The 27,992-nt window shown below is 40.0% G+C and overlaps 2 protein-coding genes across 3 annotated transcripts in view; one reads left to right on the forward strand and one right to left on the reverse strand.

The window, feature by feature from the left end:
• Positions 1-91: 91 nt before the first annotated feature.
• On the forward strand, positions 92-3,201 carry kiaa1143 (KIAA1143 ortholog). Of its 2 annotated transcripts, XM_026294378.1 has the most exons (4): positions 92-319; positions 1,010-1,160; positions 1,665-1,884; positions 2,770-3,201. In XM_026294378.1, exons 1-3 carry the CDS (start codon positions 206-208, stop codon positions 1,868-1,870), a joined length of 471 nt encoding a protein of 156 aa, XP_026150163.1. In that variant the 5' UTR covers positions 92-205; the 3' UTR covers positions 1,871-1,884; positions 2,770-3,201. The 2 variants fall into 2 exon arrangements, with proteins under 2 accessions (XP_026150163.1, XP_026150162.1); XM_026294377.1 differs by having other exon boundaries at positions 1,665-3,201.
• Positions 3,202-4,360: 1,159 nt separating this feature from the next.
• LOC113122238 (dolichyl-diphosphooligosaccharide--protein glycosyltransferase subunit STT3B-like) overlaps positions 4,361-27,992 on the reverse strand; it is a 57,699-nt gene continuing 34,067 nt past the window's right edge. The window contains exons 2-16 of the mRNA XM_026293420.2: positions 26,147-26,255; positions 23,858-24,145; positions 23,121-23,186; positions 19,910-20,009; positions 16,148-16,246; positions 15,633-15,779; positions 14,021-14,069; positions 13,123-13,277; positions 11,268-11,479; positions 10,351-10,538; positions 9,162-9,333; positions 8,391-8,564; positions 8,035-8,148; positions 7,704-7,913; positions 4,361-6,759 (exon numbers count right to left, since the gene is read on the reverse strand). Coding sequence (XP_026149205.1) covers positions 6,679-6,759; positions 7,704-7,913; positions 8,035-8,148; positions 8,391-8,564; positions 9,162-9,333; positions 10,351-10,538; positions 11,268-11,479; positions 13,123-13,277; positions 14,021-14,069; positions 15,633-15,779; positions 16,148-16,246; positions 19,910-20,009; positions 23,121-23,186; positions 23,858-24,145; positions 26,147-26,255 — 2,164 coding nt within the window. The 3' untranslated portion in view covers positions 4,361-6,678. The remainder of the gene's footprint in view (positions 6,760-7,703; positions 7,914-8,034; positions 8,149-8,390; positions 8,565-9,161; positions 9,334-10,350; positions 10,539-11,267; positions 11,480-13,122; positions 13,278-14,020; positions 14,070-15,632; positions 15,780-16,147; positions 16,247-19,909; positions 20,010-23,120; positions 23,187-23,857; positions 24,146-26,146; positions 26,256-27,992) is intronic.

Below are 27,992 nucleotides of genomic sequence, written 5' to 3' on the forward strand. Positions count from 1 at the left end.
CTGATTTTATTTTGAAAAAGCAATTTCACGCTATCCTGTCACATTTCCGTCGTTTCGACAACAGTCTCTCATTGACCAATCGCAACAACTTTTGAAGTCATGTGACTCGTAGCGGCACATCGTAATGACGTCTTAATGTTTTGGCGAGGACTAGCTATCGCCAAATCTACATAGGTGTGTATTTGACTGTTCTACTGCTTTTACAATGAACAAAAACAAAGCCAGTGGTGTGGCGTGGGTGAAACCAGCGGAACCATCCTTCCTGAAGAAGTTTAAAAACGACGTTGGATACAAAGAAGGGCCGACGGTTGACACGAAGGTAACGCTATGTGCTGGTTCGGCTAGCTGTGTAACGCTAAGCGAGCCGAAACAGCTAACTCACTGGAAATTATTTCACGGTTAATTACAGTTTTACCCGCGTTAGCCGTCTCCTTGGTCAGTTTTATATTATAACTGTGCGATGTATTAAATAGTTAACGTCAGCTCACTGCTAGCTCACTGCTAGCTGCTATAACGACACAAAACCTCCGCACTCGTTACATCCCTTTGCCCTTACCGCGTTATTCAGTTCAGTGTGATTTGTGTGGCGCTAAGTCACAAGGCAGTTCACACAGAAACACACACACATTCCTGATAAGTAAGCAGAGCAAAACTCCCTGTAACGGAAGAAAAAACCTCCAGCAGGACCGGGGTCAGTTTGAGCGGCCATCTACCTCCACTGGTTGGGGTGAGTGGATGGAGGAAAGAGAAAAGAACAGCAACAATAAACAAAAAATAAACAGACACCGCAGGTTGGTGGGGCCAGTAACTGCACATCAGCAGTATATGCAGCTCCAGGACCAGGGACACCTGCAGAAGGTACAGAGAGAGAGAGAGAGCGAAGACAAAAAGTGGACGGAGAGGGAGAGGGGGAGAGAGAGGGAGAGAGGGGGGGCTTTATAAACACAATGTCCATGAGGTTCCTTTATTCATCTGTTGGAAAAATCCTCTGTGTCTTACTCTCTCGCAGCGCCAGGTGATGCCAACACTGGATGATGACAGCGGGAGTGATCGAGAAGATGAGTTACCTCAAATTGTGGTCCTCAAAGGTGAAGACCTGACTGCAGAGGAAGTGAAGAAGATCAAGAATGACATGCATACTGGGGGTGGTGCAGACAAAGGTAAGACTAAATCAGCAAGAGCTGGCTTTTCTGTTTAGAGGGTCTTTCATTTCACTGGAGTTGGAGAGTTCTACTTTCATAGACCTTTTCCTCAGTAGCTTTGGTTCACTTGTCCTCAATGTCATGTTTGCCTCAGAACTGGACTTGAAGATCATGTTGGGTCTGTCACCTGCCAGAGTGCAGTCTCACATAGAGATTAAAATGCCTGCTTTTATAGCCAGCAGACTGGATTTCTGTAATGCTCTCCTGTGCTTTACACATACATTAAAAACAGGTGCTTAGTGACCCTTCACTCACATGTCCAGCAGCTACACTTTTAAATATTTTTATGGAAAATAACAAGTAGATGCAAATTATAATTCATAGCAGGGTATGTTTATATATTTTCAAACATGCCTGGAGGGCATCTTTAAATGAATTTTGTTGCAATAGGAAGCATCTAAAATGAAAATCTCTTGTCTTTGCATAATGTTTGCCCTCTAAAAAGTGTGTTTGCGTCTGCAGATGATAAACCCCCTGCGGATGGTAAAATCCTTTTCAAGAAGCCACCTAAACGCTCCTCCTCAGACAAATTCCAGGGGATCACTGCCAGCTCCAGCAAAAAGAAGAAGAGTGATGGAGGAGAGAAGGAGGAGAAAGAGTCTGGAAAGAAAGTAAAGAATAACAGCCTTCTGTCGTTCGGAGGGGATGAGGAGGATGAGGAGGACTGAATGGTGAAGCTGAGGTAGATCACTGTTATTAACCACAGTAACAGATGACTCAAGGGCGCCAAAGGGAAATTTGATTAACTAATATAAACGTGGGAAAAATTAAGACTTTTGTATTCATCCACATTGTTCATCCTTTATAATTTCTCTGAGGACAGTGCCAGTGTTTTTGTATACTTTAGCCTACTGTCTATGAAAATTCTATGCTTGACATAACATGTCATGTAGCTTATATAATCCATCACAGTGAACCATCTGATACCTTTGTTTTTTTTAATCAATTAGAATATTTAAATGCTTACAGCTTCAATACAACACAAAACCCAGTCATTCTTATCAAAAAGATAAAGGTGATATAATGTGCACTGCGATGATTTACCTCTCAAGCAAGATGGTATCTAATAAGCTTACCTCTTTATCTTATAAAGCATGAGATGCTTTATAAGATAACGAGGTAACCTGATAAAGTTGACTTGAAGTTTTGAAATAAATGGACAAAATCTTTGATGAACATGTATAACTGTAATATAAAAAGTAGGTGATTTTGTAGTTTATGGGCTGAAGTATGAAACAGGAAAAGCATATACTCTTTTGACTAAAAATCATGTCGATATGTCATTTAAAAACTCAGACGCAGGCTGAAGCTGCTTCTCAAAGCACCGTGCAAACTATGCAACTTTGGTGGTGGTGAAATTATTAGCTTGCCCATGTGTTATTGGTCTAATTTTACACCATCCAGTTGTTGGTCACCGCCGGTGACTAGTCAGCTCAGATACCCTTTTAATATATTCATTCATACAGAAAATTGACATGTTTTGGTTTAATGTAATATGAATCTTTTCTAGTGAAATCCAAACAGTGACACTTTTTTATTTCTTGTGTTCTTGTGCCTTTCACTTTAGAAAAGACTAAAGCATTTTTCCAACAGAAAAGAACTTAAGAGCACAGTTACAGATCCTAGTCTCTGTAGCGGCTGCTGTCATGTGTCCTCGACAGTCCTGCAGACTCTCCACCCTCTTCCATGTTCAAAGATACCTGTCATGTGAAGGTCATTTTTGTTGCTTTGTGTTTCAGTCCTCCTCTTCAACTGTAGTAATCTGTGGTGTATAGAATAGTGTTGAGTGTCGAATTGGAATACATTCAGTGATGTGTTGAATGTATGAAGATATTCTAGCTTCAACAAAGGAGCTATAACAGTGTATGGAGAATGCATTCTTGTCAATGCAATCGCATGAGTTTTGTTCTTTTGATGTGAATTTGTTGTGTTCATTTTTAGAGAACAGTTATGGCTGTACTGTTTGATAGAGAAATCATTAAAACAATTGTTCAGTGTCCTGTGCTGTGACCTCAATGAGCTCAAAACCTCAAAAATAAAAGCCAGGTAAAGCACACACCAATAAACATTTGTAGCATGGGGCAAAAACTTCAGTCTAAAACACAGGTGTCAAACTTCAGTGCTCAGGAGCTGCTGCCCTACTTGTTTTCAAAACATCTCTGCCCTGCCCACTGTTGCTGTGCTCATCCAATCAGAAGCTGCAAGGACAGGGTGGCTCAGTACTGCAGCAATCTGAACGGGGAATCAGCAGAATGTTCGTCTCTTCGCCTTTGCCCCTTTGCTCCGTTGTCCTATTTTTCATGGCGTTGATGTATTTCTATAAACATCATGCAAACGCTGGATTGACACAAAAATTAAACAGCAAGAGTTATTAATTTAAAAGTGAGTAATGATCAGAATAGCTTCTTAGAGCACTGTTTTAAGCATCGACTATAATAAAGTAGAATTTAAACCACAGACTATAGTAAAGCATTTCTTTTGCAGTTTTCTGGTTTTCTGCATAATTTGGTTCTGTAATCTTCTCTTCAAAGCGGCCGCACTGGAGTGCAAATGCAAGTGCCCAATAACGCCTGCTCTTGGAAGCTAAGCGGGGTTGCGTCTGGTTAGTACTTGGATGGGAGACCAACTTGAAAGATCGGGGGCTGCTATCCTCAGACATTGAGACTGCATCAGGAAGGGAATCCGCTGTAAAACTTGGGCCAAATCGACAATGTGGATCAATTGATACACTGTGGCAACCCCCGAATGGGAGTAAGCCAAAAGGGAAAGAAGAAGAACGTGATCTGATCTTGATCACCAATGACATAAAAATCACAAACAGGATTTTTCCTGTCTTTATTTAAAGACACCCATTAAACTTAAAGAATGGTGAAAAAATTAATTGCAACACTAATTAACACCGATGTCATTAAATGTCAGCAGGAGTCATAACTTATTTATACAGAAAACCAGACAAATGCCAACAGTTCCATCTACATTTTCTTCCACATGTAGTTTTAGAAGATGAGGGTGTTATCCATTGCAACCCTCCACCCAGAGGGAAGGTGGTATAAAATATCTTAAGCTGCACTGAAAACCATCTGTGTGGAAAAACGTGTGTTTTTTTAAGACAGTAACACCACAAGATATGAACATGAAATCCAAGAGATGAAAGCAAGTTACTTCAACCTCTTTATTCAAAAAAGTGTGTTTCATTCTCACACCGGCATCCAGATCATTACAATTGATGGAAAAAACCTCAAAATTCAAAACAAAACGCTTGCACTTTGAGACAGGATGCTACGCTCATTTAAGTCATCACAGTTTCCATTGTCCATGTAATAAATACACTCACCGACCAACTGTCTCGAGCTCTGGAAACGATATGATTTATTCATTTATTTTTTCTTTTAAGGCCAATGTTCTCCACCTGCATGTTCTTACGATGGTGTTCTGACAAAATCCCACAACAGAATAAAAGACAGCTTGAGCAGGATGTGTTTCTTAGAATATCTTCCACAAACAGAATAAGGCAGATTCAATTATAGGGAGGTTTTGATTTACAAAAGGAACCACTGACAATGTTATGTGTCTGGTTGCAACAGTGAAAATCCAGCCAGTCAGAAAGAATCACTAGAGTGTTAACATTTTAACCCTCTCAGAGTCTGACAGCTCAGAGGACTTCAGAACAATTTTCTAAGCTCATGAAGGAATAAGCAGTGGGGTGCAGAGTGTGTTTGACCCTGTTATGGTATCCGGGCAGGGGAGAGGCAGCATTCTGTTGGACTGTAAGAGCAACATATTCATTCATCATCATTAGCTGATAAAATGTAGACCTTGGTTCTTGGTCTGGCTTCTCAAGCATCTTCAAACATTGTACTTCTCATAGGTGGTCTAGTGTGGTTCAGTAATGGATGGATACAAATAACTCACACAGCTGAAAATATAATTCTGACTTTACGATTTACAAGCCTCATGGCATGGATAATCATTTCTATTGGTTCTAATAACACTGCATTCAACGTCATTAGTAAGTCAGAGTGAAACTTCCATGCATTCACATGACAGGTTGCAACAAACCCACAATTTAGCCAGATTAGCTGTAGGTTATGTGTTTTTACACTAGAGAGGAAGAAAAAAAGATTCTGTCAACCTGCTACTGCTCTTGATCAGTAGGGTTTTAATAGGCTTTTGTGAGTTAATTCATTTATGGACGTAAAGTACTGAATTTCTGGTAAACCGCTTCAATTGGCACCAGTATACCTTAAGTGATGGTAAGAATCCTTTACTTCTCAATAGAACTGTGTGTGCACGAGCCGAGCCATGAAGTCAGTCAGTGAGTAAAGCTGTAATGGATGATTGCAGGGGACTATTCATTTCACATTTTTGTCTTCTAAACAGGTTTGAACCACTGGAGGTTTACAACCCATCTGACTGACTGTCCATGGTTCCTTGTCTAGTAGGACTTCTTTTTCTATCTGTCTGAATTTTCTGTGTCTGTTGCCTTGTTCTCCTGCCTCATTAATGAAGACTACAGTGTTATTATTTCTGACAGAGTAAAAATTAGAGCCATGTTTTGTTTTTTAAAAAAAAAAGGAATTTTCATTTGAGGAACCTGTGCAGTGTGTTTTCTAAAACAAAAAGGTCCTGTCAGTGCAGCAGTATGAAGGTGGACCATGTGTGATGAAGGCTTCTCCTTGCTGGAACATCCAAAGGGGACGTAAAAAGAAACTAAATGGATTAAAATAGATGACCCATTATCCATGTGGTTACTGTGATGTGACCTAATGTGGGATGCTCCATAAGCCTGTGAGCACAAATTCTTTGAATTGCTGTAGAGATATAACTGATAGCCGGTTAAAACAAACCAAAGAAGCCGGTGGTCACTGGTCAGTTTCTGTTTCTTCTCTTTTTCCATCAAACATTAATATCATGTGTGAGAATTTGAGAAATGCCAACAAGGAGAAAGACCATTTCAGTCCTCCTGAAATCAGCCTTTGCCTCGGTTTGAGAGGGGCTTGGGCTCTGAATCTGTAACATGGTCGAACCAGTGATCTATTTTCTGTCTGAATGATGCATAGAGGAGTCGCAAACTGAGTCCCTGCATTAAGGACATGTAATCTCTCTTAATCTTTCTGTCTCCCATCACTCACACATTCAAGTACAAAAAGAAAAGCAAGTTCACAGTTCCAGTGTGGCGAGGCTCTCAGGCAACCCGACATCTACTGTTCTCTGCCTCCTTCACGTCGCTGATCAGGCCAAAGGTTCAACGCGTCCTCCGAGGTGATGGTTACATTTCCAGGGTGGACCTCCAGGTAAGGGCGCTCAGGATGACAGGTGTCTGCAGAGCCTCTGGTGTTCCTTATTCATCTAATCGGTGGATTTTACTGTTGGCTGCTTGTTTTTTGTTGAAAGTTTTGTATTTAAGATTTTTCCTCTCTCTCTCTCTCTCTCTCTCTCCGGTCCACAGTGTGCCTCTGTGTTGGCAGTGGGCTTTCTATAAAAATTTCTTGGTCAATTTCTTGCCCTTCTTGAGGGACAGCTTGTTCCTGATGTATCCACGCTTTCTCTTGGCTGTCTGCAGAGGAAGAAATCACCAAAAACACTCCAGTGAAAAAAAAATAAGGATCAAAACAAGCTTTGGTAGCTACAGTTTCAGCAAGACACAGCTACATAGCTGAATCAACATTATTTTATTTAGATCTTTGTGGTCTGATCTGTATTAGCGTCATTTCAACTTCATTGCTGGTATATGTAGTAAAAGTCTTAAAGATGCATGGGTGTTAATAGTCTGGGTAGAAATGAATGGCAGGTTTTAACAGTGGGAAAGTGAACTGGGAAAGTGTACTGTATTTCAGTGCTGTCCAGCAGAGAGCAGCATAGACCTGCCAAAACTAATCGCAAAGTACTGTCGTGTGCTATCACGAAAAGCCACAAAAAGGTCTTTCTCTGTTTCAGATGAAGCTGAATCGTTCACGTCCAAATGGAAAACAATCAACTGGCCGGTCACAGTGAGAGTGACACTTGGATGGGGGCATAGGTTTCACTGATGGCAGCCATGACAGAAAACCTTTTACATTAGAATCGCTTCTTGTGGGCTGCTATTAAACAGCATGTTCAGTTACATTTGTGAGTGACAACAGTTGCAATGTGATGCAGGAAGCTGTAGACTCCATATAAAATATTAAATACAGAATAGAATAAAACCAATGAAAATGCCAGACTGAGGTAAAAATAGAAGCTTTGTTGATCAGTTAAAAAACTGGGATGTTGTTCGTGTTTATTTCTGAATAATGTATAGGGATGTGTTTATATCCCTACTAGATTCAGCCTCTAAAGCACCAACTGGGCAATAATGTCATGAGACTAGTTTCAGACTGAAAGTTCTTACTTTCATTTTTGTTTTGATAAACCTTTGAGGTGGATATTATTAAATAAACATAGCCACAGTTGCTGTGAGCATACAGTTGTTTGCCCACTGAGAGGACTTTGGACTATGCTGCTGTGAGGATACCGACTTACCTTTTTGGAGGTGTACTTCTGCTTGGTGGTGTCGGTGCTTCGCAGCTTGTGCTCCACACGGTCTCTGTTCTCCAGCTTTTTGACCTTATAAATCCTGACCAGCCAGTGCTCGGAGGTGAAGGCTTCCTCAAGGTGCTTCAGCTTTATGTCTTTGTTTCCAATCTCAGCGTTACGTGTTCGGTCAAAGCCTGGTGGTGTCCTGAAGTCCAACTTGACAGAAATGAAAACAGTTATTAATATTATTGTGATTAGACAGTGTCTCTTCAATAATCAATCACTCTTCTTGTGGCACAGGAATGTTAAGCAGAGGGGATCATTAATAATGACATACCTGCATCTCTCCAAAGCGGTAGTAAGACATTTTGTACATAAGGCAGTTGAGTAGAGTGGGGGAACCGGCTTTGTCCACTCTGAACTCTCCCTGTGGGGTGAAGTAGTCACTCTCCTGGGTAGAGAGGCAGAATAAGGGGACAGATGGCAGGAAAAATAAGCAAACTGCTGCACACTGTGATCCATGATTTTCTTTTGCAGCCAAACATCTTGAGGCTTTTACTTTTATCAGAGGAACGCACATTAAACATTCATATAACTTCCACTTTGCGGGCAGCCACCACCTCTTTGGTTAATAATTAAAAAGTGCTGTACATTAAAGTGACTGAAATACAGTACATGCGACGTTTATCTCACCCTGATGTCCCTGGGGTGCTCCCCCTCTGCAATGCGCACCATCCACAGGAACTTGTTGATGTCATCACCTGAGTAGCCAATCACCCCGCCAAAGATGATCAAGACATAGTCGACATCCAGCGACTGCATGATTTCATAGGCTGCAGTCTCATTAGATGACATGGCTTTGCCCACCTGTACATCAGTGCAGGACAAGGTAGTTTGACAATTTCAATTCAATAAGAGTGGTTTGAAGTGAAATGATAATCAAAGAGGCAAGCCACACATTTTACACACCAAGACCAAGACCAGTCTGTGGTAATGGGGTGCACCATACAAAATCTCACTTTCACTGATGTACAGTGCAGTGTAGCAACACAAAATATGTCCACTTTGTGGTGCAGATTAGACCCAAAGTATGAAATCAACAGCTGTCAAACTATGAAAGCATGGAATATGGATGCAAAGAAATGTAGTAAGAAAGCAATGGAAAAAAAACAAAAAAACAAAACAAATGAGGCTGAGAATAAGTGCACCAAATTTTCAAGGACCACTCGATATTTAAAGCAAAGGTTTTTGTAAAAACTGAAAAAGCTCCTTCAGAAACACAGAAGGCATACAACTCTTCCCAGAGGCTGAGTGGTATCCCCCTGTGACGAGTAAAGGAGTCTTCCTGTGTAAAGGTTTTACAGTGCCCCTTTAATCAATGCTTTCTTTTTAGAAAGCATTTACAAGGAACAGAGATGGAAAGGGAAATGTCATTAACATGGGTAACGTTACAGCAGCTCTCACCAGTGCTATGTGACTGTTGTTCCATGTGTTGTTGTCGACCAGCGTGGTTCTGTTAGCCATGCCTGCTATTTGGTAGCCATAGTCCCACCAGGACATCACTCTTGCATGTTCGTCTGTGTTCTGCCTCAGCCAGTAGTAGGCCTCCCTGAAGTCATCCAGGATGTTACGGGAGCTGGTGGACGGGTAGAGTAATACAGTCATAGGGTATTATTACAGAGCATTAAACTTAAACCAAGACTTAGAGATTAAACATTAATCCACTCTATTCACTCAATCTACAATATTTATTACTGGAGGCATCTTGCAGTAATTTCTGTTTTATGTGGCAAGGTCTTATGATACCAGTCAGTGCCTCTTTCTGCCTCCACCCCAATACAGATCAGACAAATGGCCTTGGGACCTCCTGAAGAAGAGCCTCCTATTGAAGTGACTTTTAGTAGCATTTGGTGTTAGAAAAAAAGGGTTCAGCCAAAAGTACAGATGTCTTGATCAGGTCTTCTGTCCTGATCTTTTAATACCGAGTATCATCTGATATCAAATCTCATCTGACTTCTTTGTACATTTTCCCCATGATTTTGCTGTAGAAAACATACTAGAGCTACAATAAACTCATAGTAACCAAATGTTAGACAGAAGAATAGCCTTATTTAAAAATACATCCAGCATATATGTGTATGTAGGAGGGAGCCCTGAGCATGAATAAAAGAGTTAAACCAACAATAGAACTTAAGAGTTTTCTTCAAACTGCAAAAATCCTGGAAAAAGCTGTAAACCATCTGGTATGTAGGAGGAGGCAGCTTTTATGCATTTCTGTCCAGAGGTATTGAAAGAGACTATTTCTTCAGTAGAAAAGAATTCAATAAAATGTCATGTGGATTGTTGGTCTCAGAAAAGAAATGCTGCTGTTTCATTACTGATTGCTCCACAGTATTAGAGTGGAGGCAAAAATCTCAGAGGTGTGTACAGTATGTCAAAACCTGACCAAAGATGGTAACACTGGGTGGTAAAAATGGGTGGTAATTTGTGTAAGATGACACTTTATGAACTACAGCTGTCAAAGGTATCCTCGGAGAATCAATCTTACAGAAAGTGCAAATCTCCTATTACCTGCTATCGTGCACAAATGAAGCACTAGGTAAAAGCCTAGTATATATGACATGTAGGAATTGCATATTCTCATTATTCTCACCCATCGTGGTTGTAAGATGCCAGTACCACGCTCGGGCTGGAGTAGGCATTGCTGGTAACCCATGTGCAGTGGACTGCAAACATCATGAGCAGCATCAACATCAGCATGGTCACTATGGATTTGATGTTGGGCCCCAGACCTTCCTCAGTCTTCTCCTGCTCTGACACGTGTTTCCGCACCTTACCAGCCTGCAGAGTACAGCACACAGACATGACTCCATATGGAAAGGTGATTGAAACGCTTGTAGGAAGATGCATTATAAAAATGAGCCGTTAATGTACTAAAAGGTTTGTAACTGTTCCCACAGAGAATTCGCACAGACAATTAACTGTTGTAGCTGTTTTATGGTGTCACATTCAGCGCCACCTTTCAGGAGACCTGTGATAGGTCGGTAATGCATTATTCCTACTGTGTCGGTTGAAAGTACAGCGGAAGAAGGATGACAACAATATTGGACATCAGTACTGTCTGATTTTCCTGAAGGATGAGGAGGAGTGTGACTAGCATACATTTCAATTTCAATCCAACATTTTTACTCGTAAATGTTTTGTAACGGCAATGTTGGGATAATTATTTAGGTAATGTTGTTTATATATAAGATGGCTAGCTGTTTATTCTATTGTACAGTAATATTTTCTGTGTCTAAGGTGGACCAAATAAGTGACATTGTTGGATGTAAAACCGGCTCAATGAGATGACAAATGCTAAAGCACTGTGGAAAAATGCAGAGTTCACTGATAATTCTCCTGTGGATCTGTCACTACAAGTGACTTCACACACTGTCGTGTTCATGTTAAGAGCTATACAAATATTGGTGTACAATTTTCATTTTGTGGCATTAATTCTAAAAGCTAACTGTCTTTTGTGTAATTGTGTAGGTGCATTTTGTCGACCACTCCTTGTGATGTCCCCCTGACCTTGTCGTAGAGGTTGCCGGCATTCTTTCTGTCATCCTCGTCACTGCTGTCCTCTGCAGGTGGGCTCTGCCTCTTCATGTCATCGCCCAGGTAGTGTTCAAAGACGCTGGAGAAAGCTATGGCTGACAGCATGCACACTACTGGAGTCAAGGTCAGCATCAAACGCACCATCACACCAGCAAAGTACACAGCGCTGATGGCATACAAGGCAACTGTGGTGAACGAAGAACAGAGAGAGGGACAGAGACGTGAACAGGATGTTATGATCCAAGCTTGATGAGTTTGGTTCGATTATAGAGATAACTTCATTTACTATATTTAGATTAATCTAACGCTGTTGAGTTGTATTATGCCTTTCTCCTCTGTTGTCTGCCAGGAGAAAAAAGTTCAGCATCGGTGTCAGTGGAAAGTTGAGAAGTAAAAGTGAGTGGTATATGAGATATATGAGAAAATGGTGTACACTAGAGCAGATAAAAAGAAGAGTCAATCAGCCAAGGGAGGGCAGCAGAAGACTGGACCTTTTATGAACTGTGCCCAGTGCACTACACTGTGTATACTGGAAACCAGAAAAGAATACAGTGAGTTTTAAATATTAAACCTGACTGAAAGGAGCATATTTAAGGTGTGATTAAAAAAAAAAAAAAAACGGAACATATTTAAATAATAATAAAGTGCAGTATAAAACTCAGTTATCAATACCAGAACATCCATCCATCCATTATCTACACCTGCATATTACTGACCAGGGTCACAGGGATCTGCTGGAGCCTATCCCAGCTCTCTTTGGGTGAAAGGCAGGGGTACACCCTGGACAGGTCACTAGTCCATCACAGGGCCACATAGAGACAAACAACTACACACACTCACACTCACTCCTATGGGCAATTTAGAGTCACCAATCAACCTGACATACATGTTTTTGGACTGTGGGAGACCAGCAAGGAGGTCCTTGCTGGGTTTCGAACACAAACCCTTCTTGCTGTGAGGCAACAGTACTAACCACTAATCCACCCATGCAGCGCATATGCTGCCCTCCAGAACATCACTGTGCAAAAACAAAATTGAAAATGCAACACAGTTAATACTCTAGTGATCTGTTCAATGTTTTGAATGAAACCAAAGTGTGCTTAGAGATACAGACGATCAATTCAATACCGTTTTTCTTCCTGTGGTTACTTTTCTAATCCAAATACAGCTTTATTGGATAGTGTGTGATAATACACAAACAGAGGAAAATAAGAAGGTGCCTGAGAGCCAGACTCTCTCCACCGACTGATGGTTAACCTTATAAAAGTCACATTCTCACTTGCACAAAATAAAAAAAAGTTTTCCAAGTAGATATCCTGTAAGTGATACTTTCAGACCACAAAGAGTTTAAGGGACACCAACTGCAAAACCCAGATTGGATCAGAGTTTCAAGTGTTGAAATAAAAAAAGTAATAACGCTACATTAAGCTCATGCTGACAAACATTACTAAACATTAAAAAGCAAAAATCAAATCATTAGAGATTATTCACACTTTTCTCAAGCTCGTCCCACAGCCAAATTGATAAACTGAGTTGGTGATTGCAGGTAAATAAGGGGTTGGTTCTTGGACACTGGAACTCACTGTTGAGCTTTCTCTGTTCCAGAGGCCTAACTGAAAAATAATATGTTTTGTGCACTATATGTTATCAAAGCATGATTTCCAAAGTTAAAAATGACAGGTTGATATAATAATAACAAAAGATTCCTTCTCCACCAGATGAGTGTCTGATTGTATTGAAAGAATAGTAATAAGTATCAGGACCTTTGCAAGCAACAGTGCTCTAACTATGAAAGAAAAACGCATTTATTTCATAATTTGTCTCTTACCAAAGACACGCTCATCGTTGATGTTCTTAATGCAGAACCAGAGGCCTGCTGGGAAGGTACAGACAAGGATGTGAAGGTCAAAGAAGAAGGACACCCAAGTGGTGGGCTGGTGCTCAGATACTGATGCTATGATGGGAATGTGGATCTTTGCATATCTGTGAATGACATGGAGGACAGAGAGAAGTGAGACACCACAGAAAAGTGGATACAGGGAGTTAAAAAAAAGAAGTCTCCAAAATAACAGTATCAAATGAATGCATTGTATTATTAGTATTAGTTTTTTTTAATTCAAGATAAGAGTTCATTTAACCCCCATTAACATCCACTCATTTTAAAATGACCCAGGGCTATTGATCTTAAAGCTGTGAGATCTTATTCAGAGATTAGAATTGGGGATTATCTTGGGGCTGTGGATTACTCTATTCCTTTTACTGAACTACAGCAAAACTGAGCTTCTTTTAGAAACAAACACACATGAGCATAAATACATACACTGACACGCATACATATATGCAAGAGTTTTACAGCTGATGCTGCAGTCTGACAGTTCTCTAGAAGATTTTGAGTGGGCTGAGTGGCAGGCTAAGTGACTCACTGTAACCATAAAAACAGAAAGGTAATGTAAAGCTACGGTAATGGGTTTGCATTTGAGTGGTCTGATAGATCTAACTAAAACGTGAGCTATTGCTTAAAAATTAAAACTATTAAAATACATTAAAACCTGGATTTCATGGTAAATCAACTAGTAGACATGGTGGAATAAATCATCCATGAAACATATTCATAGGTCAGTGTGAAACTAAACAATTTAAATCCAATTGATTATCAGCAATGGACAGGTGAGACAGGTGATTTAAATCCAGTTTAAAAGTATAACACATAAATTCTAATGACTCACCCAGTATCCCAGAGAGAATAAAAGCGTCCACTCCATGGAGCAATGTACCCTGAAGGTGAAAACACACACACACACACACTCAGATGGAGTTTGAATGTAAAGGTACATTATAATAAACACATCTTCCACCAGTCTACATAAACCAGTCTGCATATACACACACACTATGCCCTATGTGTACTGTCGGTGATCGGTGCATTATGTCATACATCGATAGAAGGAGAAAGTGGCTTGCAACAGTCTTCCTGTGTGCATTGGTTATACAATTACTTAGTAATATGCGCTTGCTGTTTTGTGTTGTGTTGGAGACATGATGAATGGCTGTAATGAATTCTCTCTGGCCTGCTGTCCACTAAGCTTCGCAGTGCAATGATAAATAAGAAAACAGAAACTCATTACCAGCAGGTGATTAGCCAGCAGGTGGTCCAATCAAATACACATAACAGATGAGTGATGGCAGTTGATGACTCGTTCTAATCATATCCAGCTATTGCTTCACATGCAGCGTTTAGATAAGGGTTATAATTACTATGAGCATCCTAAATGTTTAGAGAACTTAAAAGGCTTCAGGTCATTAGATGTACAAAAAAAAAAAAAAAAAAAAGGCATCAAGCTGCAGGCTGTCTCATACTGTATGAAATTAAAAGGTTGAAGGCTGCTGGTAATGACCAAAACCAGGAGTGAATGTATCAAAATAACTTGCATTGTTTGGGCATGCAAGCTAATAATGTTTTTTCTCTGCTCTACCGAGCTCCATTGTTGTCCAGAAATGATTAAAACACATCCCTGAGCCACACTGTTGCACTGGGTGACATGTTCCTCCATTATCAAAAATATTGCCTTGGTAGTTTAATTCTGCTGGAAATAGTATGGTACAGTATGCGTGACAAATGAATATTAATTTATGGTTGAAAACAGTTCCCAACAAATGCTCTACTCACTTTTGCTAAACTAGAAAACAGCCCAGCTCTTACAGGAACTTACTGTACCTTTAAAAAGTCTAAATGTGACCCATTTGTAAATGTTTTTGTCTTAGATTGTTTTGGCTTTTGGTCTTTTCATGGAGTTTACTGAGAATAAGAAAAGGTAGAGCATACTTTTAAAAAACACATGATTAAGACAATGCTCCTTACCAATAATATGTCAAAAGAGAGCACGTAGCAAATACTCCCTGTGTTATAACGTGCATACGTACATACTATTTGTGTGTGTGCACAAGAAACTGGTGGCTAACACACACCAGTTTCATCTCCCTGTTGATTGCAGGTCATCTGTATAAAGCAGGCCTATTACCCCTGCCAGAGTGAAGACTCATGTTTCAATGTATCTTTGAAATAAGTTGTTGTAATCAACTCCCAACCAAACACAGTTAAAGCAACTTTTAATCAGTCATCCCACTGACATTCTTTCAAAAGGGCCGATGTTTTCTAAAACCTACGTATAATGTCAATCACAGCTCTTTGAAATAACATCAAGCTCCTCAGTCTATGTCTGATCTATCATTCTGTTAGGTCTTTAAATGTGGTAAATGCTGCGGTATTTAATCAAGTCAGTCGAAAATGTTGGAGAGCTATTCGGCAGACCGAGATTCTAAAAGACAATGTGACCCAACCTGTGTATGTCAGATAGATGACAGAGAGAAAAACCACTCCAGCCGCCAGAGAGACTCCCAGGAAGAACAGAGTCTGGAACTCCTGCTTGGTCAGTCGGTCCTTCAGGTACTGCAGAAAGGCATAGACCTGAAGCAGCACAAACACACCTGCAGAGACACAGGACAAACTGAGGGTGGTTAACATTTGTGGTAACATTTCACTGACACAATCAAGCTGACTTGAGTGAACGGGTATGGTGCCACCATTATGACATACTCTGGTTTGAGGGCTCAAACAGATTATATTTAAGGATTTCATAGCAGATATTTATGTAGTACAGTTGGTAAACTTGAAAAATACTAAACTGATACTTCCATCTGTATTTTGGGTCTAGTAAAGGTTAAACAATGTTTTAGGAAGAAAGAAGAGTGCTCATACAGTAGTGGTCAGAAATTCAAATTTAAGCCATTTGCCTGCAGTTAGCACATAAAACATTTTCCCCTTTGTATCGAATGCGAGTTGATTGGTTACTGACCTGCTGCAGCCATGTGTTCGCTGGTCCTGATTGGTTGGAAGCCCACAAAGGGGATCTGCATAGACAGGACCAGGCCGATGATGTAGAAGGTGCTATAGGCTGCAAGGATATATCAACCAGTTAAGGCTAGTTACTATAGGTTAAAGTAATAAACTACATGTAAGTATATTTAACTGTTTTCATTAAATAATCCTCAACAATACATACATAACAATCAACCTCACTCATTTCTAGTACTACTCTTGCTCATAAGCATACAGTAGGTACTTTCTTCATCAACAAATTATATACAACAGCCAAAACCAAAATTTAACTGACCTTGCTAACAAGTACTGTGTGTAGACAAAGCCTGATAAAACAGAATCCTATTTCTCAGTAACACAGAGCTTCAATATACAAAAACCGTTATGATAATGAGCCTGACACCCAGCCTTTGTCTCTGTTTATAGGAGTAGATGCATCCACAAATGGTGTTTTTGAGTGTTTTTTCTAGCAGCTGGACAACATCAGTGACACTGAGTGAGAATAAAGTACAATAGATGATGTCAATCAGTGCAAGTTATGTTGCTCCATGATTTGTTTATTTAAAACGTTTTGGACTATGAGTTAGTGCTTTTTGTTTTGAAATCCCTTCATCGCCTCACTCCCATGTATTTATCTGAACTGCCATGTGAAAGAATAACCAATAGGTCTTCTTAGATCTTCCACACAATCACTTTTGGTAGCTCCAATAACACGTTCTGTTTGCTGGGGGATCGTGCCTTTGTCGTGGCTGAACTGAAATTCTGGAACAGCCTCCCTGTTGATGTCCTTTTAGCTCTTGGCTCTTGATATTTTTGTCTTCAAATCTAAGTTGAGGACTCAACTTTGTACCTTGGCTCATGGTGATCAGTAGTTATTTGTACCAGGCAGTGTTGTTTTTTTTTTGTATTTTTCAAACGTTTTATTGGTGTTTTATGTTTATTTTTTTATAATCATGAAGCACTTGTTGCATGTAGCACTATATAAATATAGTTGATTGATTGTAATGGGGGTCTGTGGCAAAAGAAAGCAACTACATCAGGCTCAGATACACATAATACTGGTAGGATACATTCATTGTTGGAATACAAATATATAGAATATTGCTAGACTTATCCTTAATATTATGCAGACTGATGCCACCTACCACCACTGGTAGTTGTGCTTCGTTTCATTTTGTTTTGACACAACAAAGCAGTCCCTTTTTAATCTCTCTCTGGCCAGTCCACCTTGGGTTGTCCATAAAAAGTGAAAGCTACTTAAAAAAAAAAAAACTGGCATAATCGGTCTGTGGTTAAGCATGTTTGGCAGCTAACTAAAAATGTCTGCATTTTCTGTCGTGACAGCATCCAAATCCAAATATGATAAATATATTTGGTCTGTGCCTCTCCAAAAAGCGCTCATCAAATCTCATTCATTCATTTTGTGAAACTGGCACTTGGACAGGGCAGTTCTGTAATAGACAAGCCATGCGTTGGCCTGTTCAAGGGTCCCAGCGGGAGACACATGGTACCTACTCTCCAGAATCCTGAGTCATGTGAAAACCTAAACTGGTACTAGGAATCAGTGACCAGTTAATGCCCATTATAGAACAGACACCCATCAGAGTAGTTTATATTCTCCAAAGCCCTCCAAAGCAGGTGTGGCGCTTTTATATTACCTAGTCTTGTCTGTGATTTTAACCCAATCTGGTGCACATACAGTATGTGGGTAATTTTTCACCACTTCCCCATAAATAATTACAGCCAAAATGACTTTTCACCAAACTCATTTGTTCTTGTATTTTATAGGTCTCTGTGGGAGCTTAGTGTGAAATGTGACTGAAAATGGATTAATTCAAAGTTTTTACCAACCTGATGAATGAAAACATATGGGTATTTTGTAATAAATATGATGAGGGAGAAAAATAAAGCCATGATGAGACACAATAAAAGTCTTAATGTATGGCTGTTGTAATATCAACTACAAGTAATCTCTCTTGAGCCGCCATTTTTCTCAACTACATTTGATGCCAAATTGACATCACTGTAAGCATGCCAAATCAACCATTAGCAGTTCCTGGATCTATATATCATTGACAAATATTCTAATTCTTAGACAGGTTCTAAGGCATTTTTTTTTTTCTATGATTCCTAAGTGGACTTATTGATGTTTATTGGTGATATCCATTTGAGATAATGACATCTTCAAAAATTTTAAAGCACAACGAATGATATCAGTGTGTTTCATGAATGTTTAAAAACTGTATTGAGTTCAAGAAAATTACCATAAAGCCATGTGTGTGGGTGTGGGTGTGGGTGCGTGTGTGTGTGTGTGTGTTGGGGGGGGGGGACCACAGGGACTATTTTATGCCCCATGTACAGCTGTAATGTTAATCCAGTCCGAATTAAGCTTAAGTTTCCTATCCTTCTGCTGAGAAGACAATGCTCATGAGATAATGAAATTCCAAATGGATTTCATTACAGTATTTCTACTTTATTAGACAGAGAAGATGAAACGAGAGAGGGGGAGTGTGTGACAGCAGGTCACAGACTGGACTTTAAATCACAGTACAAGGTATGCATCACAGAACATCATGAGCTATTACAACTTTGAACTAACTCAATTATTGCATTGCTGGAGGCAGAATGTATGGTGCTGGTCTTCAGAGAGAAGAGAGAGAGCAGGTGGAGGAGGTGATGGGAAAGAATGATGTAGGGAAGAGGATGAAGGGGGTAGGAAACCAAGATACAAAGACGGGAAAGTCACACTGATGGTAATTTATTCATTTCACTAATAATTCTGATGGGAGGAAGCAGAACCCACCAGTCAGAATATGGTCCAGAGTAAGGGGGTCCCTTTCATTCCAAACTTCACTGCCTTACTCTGTATTTTTACATTGTAATATGTCATTATTTCTACAGGACTATGAACTGGTATGGTATGTAGGGGTTATTGATTGGAATCTGAAAAAAAATGGTGATGGTACAGCATTAGTGAGAGCTGCGAGTCTAGGGTCAGGACTTAATGCATGATCTGTGAGGCAAGTTCAGAGTCTGCAACAAGGCAAACTCTTTGAAGGGAACATAGCTTTAATCTTTTTTCCTTCTCTCTTGTTCGCTGCCTGTATTTCCATTCTCCAACTCTATACTTTTATCTCGTCTCCCTTCTGCCCTTCTATGTGGGATTTGTGTAAACCTGATATCTGTCTCATTACAAACACAACATCAGCTGCTAATGGATGCTGTTAACCATTAGTAACCATGTTTATACAGTGAACAACAACACATCACAGAATACTCTGGATGGTGTCCCCTCAAATGTGCAAAGTTTAAGTCTTATTAAGGTGGAGAAAATACAGTTTTTTTCTGTTTGTGTCTGTTTGGACAGTTATCTTTATCTTTTCTCTCTGCTCTATCCACTCACCCCAACCGGTCGAGGCAGATGGCCGCCCAAACTGAGCCCGGTTCTGCTGGAGGTTTATTCTTCCATTAAAGGCAGTTTTTCCTCTCCACTGTCGCCAAGTGCTTGCTCATAAGGGAATTGTTGGGTTTTTTTTGTTTTTATGTAAAACACCTTGAGATGATTGTATTGTGATTTGGCGCTATACAAATAAAATTGAATTGAATTGAATTAAATTATCCTGCCCTTTATATTATCCTAGATGTGCTACGCTGAATGTCAAATGATCATAATTGGACACCCCCAAATGATCTGTGTAGATCCTTGAATTAACGTAAATATGTGTGTGCTACATCTTACCTATGTAGACTCTTCTACTAAAGCGCTGCATAAGCAGCAGGACAAACACATGAAGAGGAATAAGGTTGATGATGAAGACATAACCGCCCCAGGCTGACACCTGTAAAACACACATGTTTAAAAAGAGCATGTATTTAATAATTCAAAGCTTTGGCATTAACAGTCATTATTAAAGGGATGTAACAATTTGGATTATGCATACCCACAAGCTTACCTGTACCGAGATATATGCACACAAATAAAGAGATGCAAACTGTTAGTTTACTGCTTCTTGTCGTAATGGGATTTTGATCCTAAATCTGTGCTATGCTTTCAGCTCATAATTCCCTGTAGACTGGGAACTTAAAGGTGACTGCATGTTCTTTCTTATTCACAACACACACAGGCACACAAACACACACAGAAGCGTTCATTATGAGATGGGTTGCAATAAAAGGTACGGTGCAAATCTGCACAGCCCACCTGAGAGCTATGAAATCATTATGAGCTAAAGCATTTACCACTGCTATTCAAATTATGCTGTTGGTCCCAAAACCCTCAAAAGCACACACAAATACCTCCCTCTCACAACTGTCTTATAGATGTGAGGACCCTTATTGACATAATGAATTCCTGAGCACGTTACCCTAAGCTGATCCATCACATTTAAATGGCTAACCCTAACCTAAACCCAATTCTAAACGTAATCCTAAAAGTAAGTTTTAACATCCAAACACTCTAAGTTATGAGGACTTGCTAAAACGTCCTAACAATAACAGCATTATTAAAAATTGTCACAATGTAATAAGAAAAAGACACACATATTCACAGAGAGCTTTACACATACTCAGTGCAGCAGACAGAAACATGTACCTCCTTTCAAACTTTGTGCTTAAGCTTAACTGCAGGCAGTGAGCATCTGCCCAAGAAGAGGCACCATTTTATAGGGTGATGTCTTCAAATGAATCATGGCTTCATCACAGTCAGAGTAAAAGGATCCCTAAAAGATGTGTGTCTGATGATGGCTTACAGTGAATGCAAAAAATGGACATCCACAGATATTTCATAATGGCAATGCTGATGGCAGCCACTGCATCCATGGTTCTTTGCTGTCTAGTATGTTGTGTGTTTTTTCTGTTTTTTGCTGCCCCTCTTTGATCACCTACACCAGAGAAGATCTTTTACACATTGGACAGTCTTCTTCTGAGTACTTTTTCAATGACGCAGAGAGCTGTTTCACAGAGATTCTGGTTGGAGGTACAGCTGTTCTTTATAGAGCTTGCTGGTGCCACCAACATAAGGAAACGTGCTGGAGCGCTCGTCACGTTGAGGCAGCGGGGATTACGCACTCCACTCCTGTCTATACACCTGGAAAATGTCCGCTCCCTGGCAAATAAGATGGATGAGCTGCTGCTTCTCAACACCAAAAAACAAAGACCAAAAAAAAAAAAAAAAAACCCGCCAAAGGTCAAAGCTGGAGTTACAGGCCTGCTTTGACTGCATTGATTGGAGTGTTTTTGAAGCTGCAGCCACAGACTTCAACAAACTCACTGACACTGTGACATCTTACATCAGTTTATGTGAGGATGTGTGTGCAGAACCAAGACCTTCTTGTCATGCAGCAACAATAAACCATGGTTTACATCCATCCTCAGGAGACAGGCACCAGGCCAAGGAGGAGGCTGACAGAACTGGGGACTGGGCCCTGTTCAAGCAGGCCAGAGAAAAGCCCCAAGAAGCCTTTCATTACAGGATTAAATGACTACAGACCTGTTCCTGCTGGACCCCCTGCAATTTGCCTACCAGTGAAACAGATCAGCGGATGATGCTGTCAACATGTGACTGCACTACATCCTGCATCACCTCGACACAGAGAGATTAGTGAACCACAGGCAAATTTCTTGTTTATGTGCACAAACTTGGCCAATAAAGAACTCTGAATGGTACATGGTGATGATACAATTTGGCTGCTTCTGTGTTTCAGAATGACTGTGAGAGCTGCATGTTGCTTTGCCTCAAATTTATGGGCTGTATTCATGAAATGTTTCACACCCACTCTTTGGATTTGTCCTGAAAGTTGATGTAGAACTAAAAAATACTCCTACTTCAGAGCAAGACTTGACACAAATTTATTAAACATTCTACTCTCACTTCCAGCAAGCAACAGGACAACTCCTGGGAAAAAATTGTGACGCTGCTATTTTAGAACTGTCACATCCACAAAGTATCCACTTTTTAATGTGTTGTCTTTATGCATGCAGGCAATAAACTGGTAAGTAAGTTCATCTACTGTGTGCTATGTGAGCAATAAAAACTTTACAAGTAGCCTGAATCTTAAAATTATATTTATCTATAAATAATTTGAATTGGCCTGTAAGTAAACACTGGCAACACACTCTCATGCATTAAACAATAACTGTATACCATTTTATCTTACAGGGTAGATTAGCTTTGATTCAGCTACATAATACATCCTTGTTAGCCCTACACAATCACATGACATTGCTTCACACTTCCTGCCTTAGCGCAGCTTCACGCAAATTCTGCCATATGGTACATGCAGCAATTATATACAAATGAAAACTTCCACTGTCCTTATAGGAGAAATTTTTGTCTCTATCAGCCACTTGCAGTAACAATATCAACGACCTGTCACTTAAACACATGAATTCATTAATTCAAAAATAAATATATCGACAATTTGCAGGAGTGCAGCTTGTTTTTCTCCATAGTAAGTAGAGAAATTGTCCGAGTGGAATTCTGAGGACAATCAAAGTTTGATGTATTACTGCTGTATCCTCACTGTTGTACAGCTGTGTTAACTATTTTACAAAAAACTGTAACATTCAATCTCTGTGGAGACACTCTCTTCATCCTGCACAAAGTCAATCTCAAATTGTTTTTTTTTTTTGTTTTTTTTAATAATCTTTTACTAAACTCAGTGTCATTAAGAATTTCAAAATCTCCTCTTGCTGAACATCTCTGCATGAATGCCATCTCCTGCCAAAGGACTGGTTTCCAAAATAAAGACAGATGATAAAAACCAGTTGATTTTTTTTTTTTTTTTTGTCAGTAATAAATGATTTCCAATTCTTATATAAATATGGACCCAGATTTGTGTTTAGTTTGGTGTAACATTTGGGTTAGATTTAAAATAAATGAATATTAAAAAGTATAAGTTCCCAAGTGTTTTTTCAAGTTTACTACAAATGTTTTTGTGTGTTGTTCTCACCATGTAGAAATAAGACAGACAGCATCCAATGGTCCAGAAGACTGATCCCGTCTTCACAGACTTCACCTGCAGTTTACATGGGGGAGAGCTAAATTAACCAGTAACACAAAGACGCCCACACATATGAACATACAAATCCGCATCAACTGTTTCCTCTAAGCTGAGCTGCTTTCCCCCCCCATTTTTTTCTTGAGGACATTGTTCTGTTGCTGCTTACACAAGACAACAGTGTGAATTATTCATTGTGTTTCCCTCTTTAATAACCTGCACAAAACAGAGCACCATGTCCTACACTTAGCTCCACCACAGCAGAAGACGAGAGCTGCTAACAATGGCTTAACAAAGCCAACAAGCTCTGACTTAAAGGCACTCTACTATGTGGTTAGGGCAAAAATAACTGCTCCCAAGCTGAAAACTACAAACATGAACTCATTGTCAAGCTGTCTGGCAGATGAAGTGCAGTCTGATTATCAGGCTAGAATTCTGCCAAGTTGACTGATAATTCTCCATGGATCTGTGCCTGAGGGAACCGCCTTCCACATCACACAGTCATTTGATGCCATTGTTAATACAACAGTGATTATTCTAGCTTTTAGTTGTATGTACTGTAGAAGATGAGTTTATCCTCAACTCCTAACAAAGATCATCCAGTGGAAGGAAAAATGAGAAGGCTATATTAAGAAGCATAAAATTCTGAGAAAACTATGGAAAAGATAATAAAGCATGTTAAAGTGTACCCAGAGGTAGTAGGTAAACTGCAGGGCGAAGATGGCAATGCCTTCATTGTCAAAGGAGCCAGCCACAGAGCGGGAGATGTAGCCAGGGACAATGGCAATGAAGCAGGCTGCAAGCAGCCCAGCCCCTTGGTTCCACAGTTCCCTTGTCAGCAGAAAGGTAGAGATGGAGGTCAGGCCGCTAAATACTGGGGCCAGGAACACACACACGTCCCGGATGTGGACGGTAATGTGCAGCAGGTTAAGCACATAGTGGATGAGCCCTGCCGTGGCCATCAGGCCTGGGTACACCTAGAGGAGGATGAGAAACAGAGGACAGAAAATATTCAGGTTCTTTTAAGACAGGCAATTTGAATATAGTTGCTTTACAGATTTTTTTTAAATTGTTAGTCTAAATAGCCAATAATTAAGACTTGTCTCTCTCCAGTGAAATACGTATTTGTTGCGATAAGAAGATTGCTCAAATTGACGTGCTGGTGCTAGCTCTGAAAAACTGAAAATGCTGCATCATCTTTTCTCTGCTGTGACTGCCATAATTAACAGTTTTAATGAGCAATTCAACAGTAGGAAAAAAGAAGAATCACACTACAAGCCCATTGCTAGCTCACAGAGGTCCTGGACAGAGAATTCGTTTTCAACAGCCTGCATCATTACCTTGAAAACCAGAGCTCTGATGACAGCAAATGCTGCTGTACCTTACTTTTTCCAAGAAAGTGTAATTGACCTTTCTTTATATTGAAAATGGCAGCAAAGCTGGGGTAAACAGAGCCAAGAAAAATCCACAATGAGCCTTCCCCAACTGCAGATAAAAAAAATAAATAACTATTTGAACTAAATATCACTGCTACATGAATGCAGTCAGGGCACACATATGTTTAAATCACCCTGTCAGTATCCACCACAAAAACAAATTCAACTGTGAGGTTTGTAAGTGTTAAATTGGGACCGACTGTCAAGACAATGAAGAATAAAGTTTTATTTTTTTTCCCATTGTCACGTCATGCAAAGGCAACATACAGAAAGCTGCTCTTTTGTCAGCAATTGTAATTTTACAGTGCACTCTGTGCAAAGTGCACTCTTGGTAACAGATTAAACTTCAACAATTAGTTCTGCTCTCATCAACCTATACAGAGAAATCACACGCAGGGGAATAAATATACAGATAAGCACTCAGAGAGGAGTTGTAGCGTAATGACGTGTTAAAAGTGACCCCATTCTGTCTGTCCTTTAGCTGTTATGAGGACAGATCTACTCTGTGTGGTGTATGAGTGCTCACTGCTAACTCCCCAAACTCCCCCAGGAGCTGTTTAACCATCCAGTCTTGCTTACTGTGTGAGTGTGTGTGTGCATGTGAGAGAGAGAGAGAGAGAGAGAGAGAGAGAGAGAGAGAGAGAGAGAGAGAGAGAGAGAGAGAGAGAGAGAGAGAGAGAGAGAACATGTACTTGAGAACAATTTTAAGTGAATGATAAAGAATTCATTGCAGTAATGTGATTCTTGAGAAATAAGGACAAAGGCAAGCATGCAGGATGGGCCTAAGGCAGAAACAACTCACACTATGGCTGTGCAATAAAAAAGTCTCAGTAAGTATCACAAAAATATCTCAAATAATAAACTGATGATTAATTTACAATAACTGTATCTGGTGTGTGTTTTGGTCAGTTCGCATCTGCACAATCGTGTATCGGATGTCCATACAAGATGAGGAGACTGTGGTGACCAGAGGTCACACTACATCAGTATTTGAAAAGGATATGGATTTCTAAAATTGTCTAAACAGCAGTGCAATAGCCATTGCAATACATGGTATGCAGGCAACCTGTGCCAATAAAAAGGGGAAACACAGAAAACCTTTTTGACCATTTAAAATGTAAATCCCACTAGCACCCACACTCATAAACAGGTTTCTTGTGGATATGGTACTGCTGGGGGTATTTGGTTGTGTCTGTCTTTTCAGTCTTTCATAGGAACCAGACTAGCACCATTGACGCATTGTTGCTGTTACAGCCATAAAAAACTTAAAAATGCATGTAAGATTCAAACAGGATAGACAGGACAAAATGAATCCTGTGGAGTTTTCTTGTAATAAAACAAGTTATATTAGCATTTAGTCTTACTCACCAAAACAGTATATCATTGAGGTCTGACAAACATCTTGAACGTTTCCTTCCTCATTATTGGTATTAAATGCATATGACTAATTATCAATATAAAAAAAATAATACTGTGATAATATTTTTGGCAAAACTGCTCACTACCTCCCCAGTGTCCCAAGAAGTGCAGCAACACACTCACCGTGCCACCTACTATCCTACCCAGAGGGTACCAGGCTCTTTCGTCAAACCAGTTGAGGAACTCGTAGAAGCCATTTGTGGTGAGATGGTGAGTTGACCTGTAGTTAAACCTGCAGCGATAAGACAGAGGCAGAGAAAGGCTGTTAGACAGGGCACCAAAATATACAGAGCAGCTAAAGAACATTAAGTTGTAATTGAAATAAGTAAGGTCTGGTTTAATGGTTTATCAGTGCAATCACTCAACTTTAACCAAACAAAACAACCATTCCCTTCAAGTTAGCACACTATGCTTTCAGTTCTTATGAAACTGAAACACAAATTTGCCTAGCATATCCTAAAGGTATAAGAGCATATGATGTTTGATGTACAGCAGTGGGAATTGAAACTATGTACCGATACAGATGTGTACATTAAGCCTACTCCAAACCACACTGAATACCAACCTCCAAAACGTGATCATTTTTAAGGCAACTTGAATTAAAAGAACTTAAGACCACAAAAGCATGTAGTGCTTGCCAATTGCATTTGCAAGGTAAAGCGACATCAAACAAACTTAAACTTAGAGCATTTATCAGCAGCTCTGAAACTACACAACAAAAGAAACAACAAAGTCTCAGCTATGAACATGACAAGAACTTATGAAGCTGTCAAAACAGCATGAAAGAGATTTATAAGTTGCAGCATCATACAGGAAAGCGAACGAATGAAGACTTGCACAGAAATCTCACAGCAAGCCGAAAGACTCAGGTTGAAGTAATAAAAGCATAAAAAGAGAAGGAATACAGAAAAGTCCTGAAAATCATTGGCAATATGAGTGCCATAGCTAGCAAGCAGCTGCCAGCTGGAAGTATTGCAGACGTGCCAAGAGAGATGTTTAAAAGTGCTGCTATCCGAGTAGATAGAGTGCTGTTATTATCCTGCTATTGTACAAATCCCGCATCTTAACCCACAGCTTTCAGACAGAGACTGTGCTGAGACAAGGCAGTTAGTCTGCCTGTCCCCTGAGCTTGAAACACTCAATACAAACTGTCCCTCCATGAAAAACAGGAATTTGATGGAGGCACTGCAGCATATGGCTTGCTCAGTCTCCGTAGGGGTGAGTGCTAGATAGAGGGTACATGCGCGGGTGTTCATGCACACTCCTGAGGCTCAGTTATTTGACTGGGAAAAGAGGGCAGAGAAAAAGTGGAGCCACAACCGCACACGCCATACACCCAATCCATTGTGTCTCTTTGGTGCTCTGATTCCTGCATGTTTTGATAGAATGCCTCTCATTTTCTCCTTACAATCACAGCCCCAGAAAAGACAGCTGCATCCTAAAGCTTTCAGTCAGTGTGTGGACAAAAGAAAGACGTTAATACCCACACTTGACTCTCTGGATGTAACCTCTTCCAACCTAGGTCTCAGAAACATCAAATTCTGTTTCACCCATGGGATACCAGCTCATTAAAACATAGGGAAGTTCTTTCATGTGCAGCCTCACCAGAAATAGCCTAACCTTGTATCAGACAAGGACACAAAATTATCTCCACCGGCAAACAAATCATGGTCATTTTAGCTGTGGCTGGTGAATTTGTCTGTCATTTCTAATTTCTTTGCTACTCTGCCTGTAAATTAGTAGAACATTTTGATGCATTTCCCAATATTTCTGCCACTGTGCTAAATATTTTTCTGCTAGAGCCCAGAAAATATTAGTAACCAGGATAGTGATTAAGCTTGATAGATGGGATTGGGAATGTTTTTTGCTTTCTCTTTAGAAACAAACAAACAAACAAAAACCCTTCCCTGGACAACTCCAACTAACACGGACTTTCAGAGTTCTTCTCTAAATGGAAATACACTTTTGT

Source organism: Mastacembelus armatus, chromosome 16 (assembly GCF_900324485.2).
Source record: "Mastacembelus armatus chromosome 16, fMasArm1.2, whole genome shotgun sequence".
NCBI classification, from domain to species: Eukaryota; Metazoa; Chordata; class Actinopteri; order Synbranchiformes; family Mastacembelidae; genus Mastacembelus; species Mastacembelus armatus.

What these genes read in the sequence shown, in the direction of transcription:
- kiaa1143 (XM_026294377.1), top strand. Translation starts at nt 206, where the DNA reads ATGAACAAAAACAAAGCCAGTGGTGTGGCGTGGGTGAAACCAGCGGAA. An exon ending in GGCCGACGGTTGACACGAAG is followed by an intron (nt 320 to 1,009) that starts GTAACGCTATGT and finishes ACTCTCTCGCAG; the next exon opens with CGCCAGGTGATGCCAACACT. An exon ending in TGGGGGTGGTGCAGACAAAG is followed by an intron (nt 1,161 to 1,664) that starts GTAAGACTAAAT and finishes TTGCGTCTGCAG; the next exon opens with ATGATAAACCCCCTGCGGAT.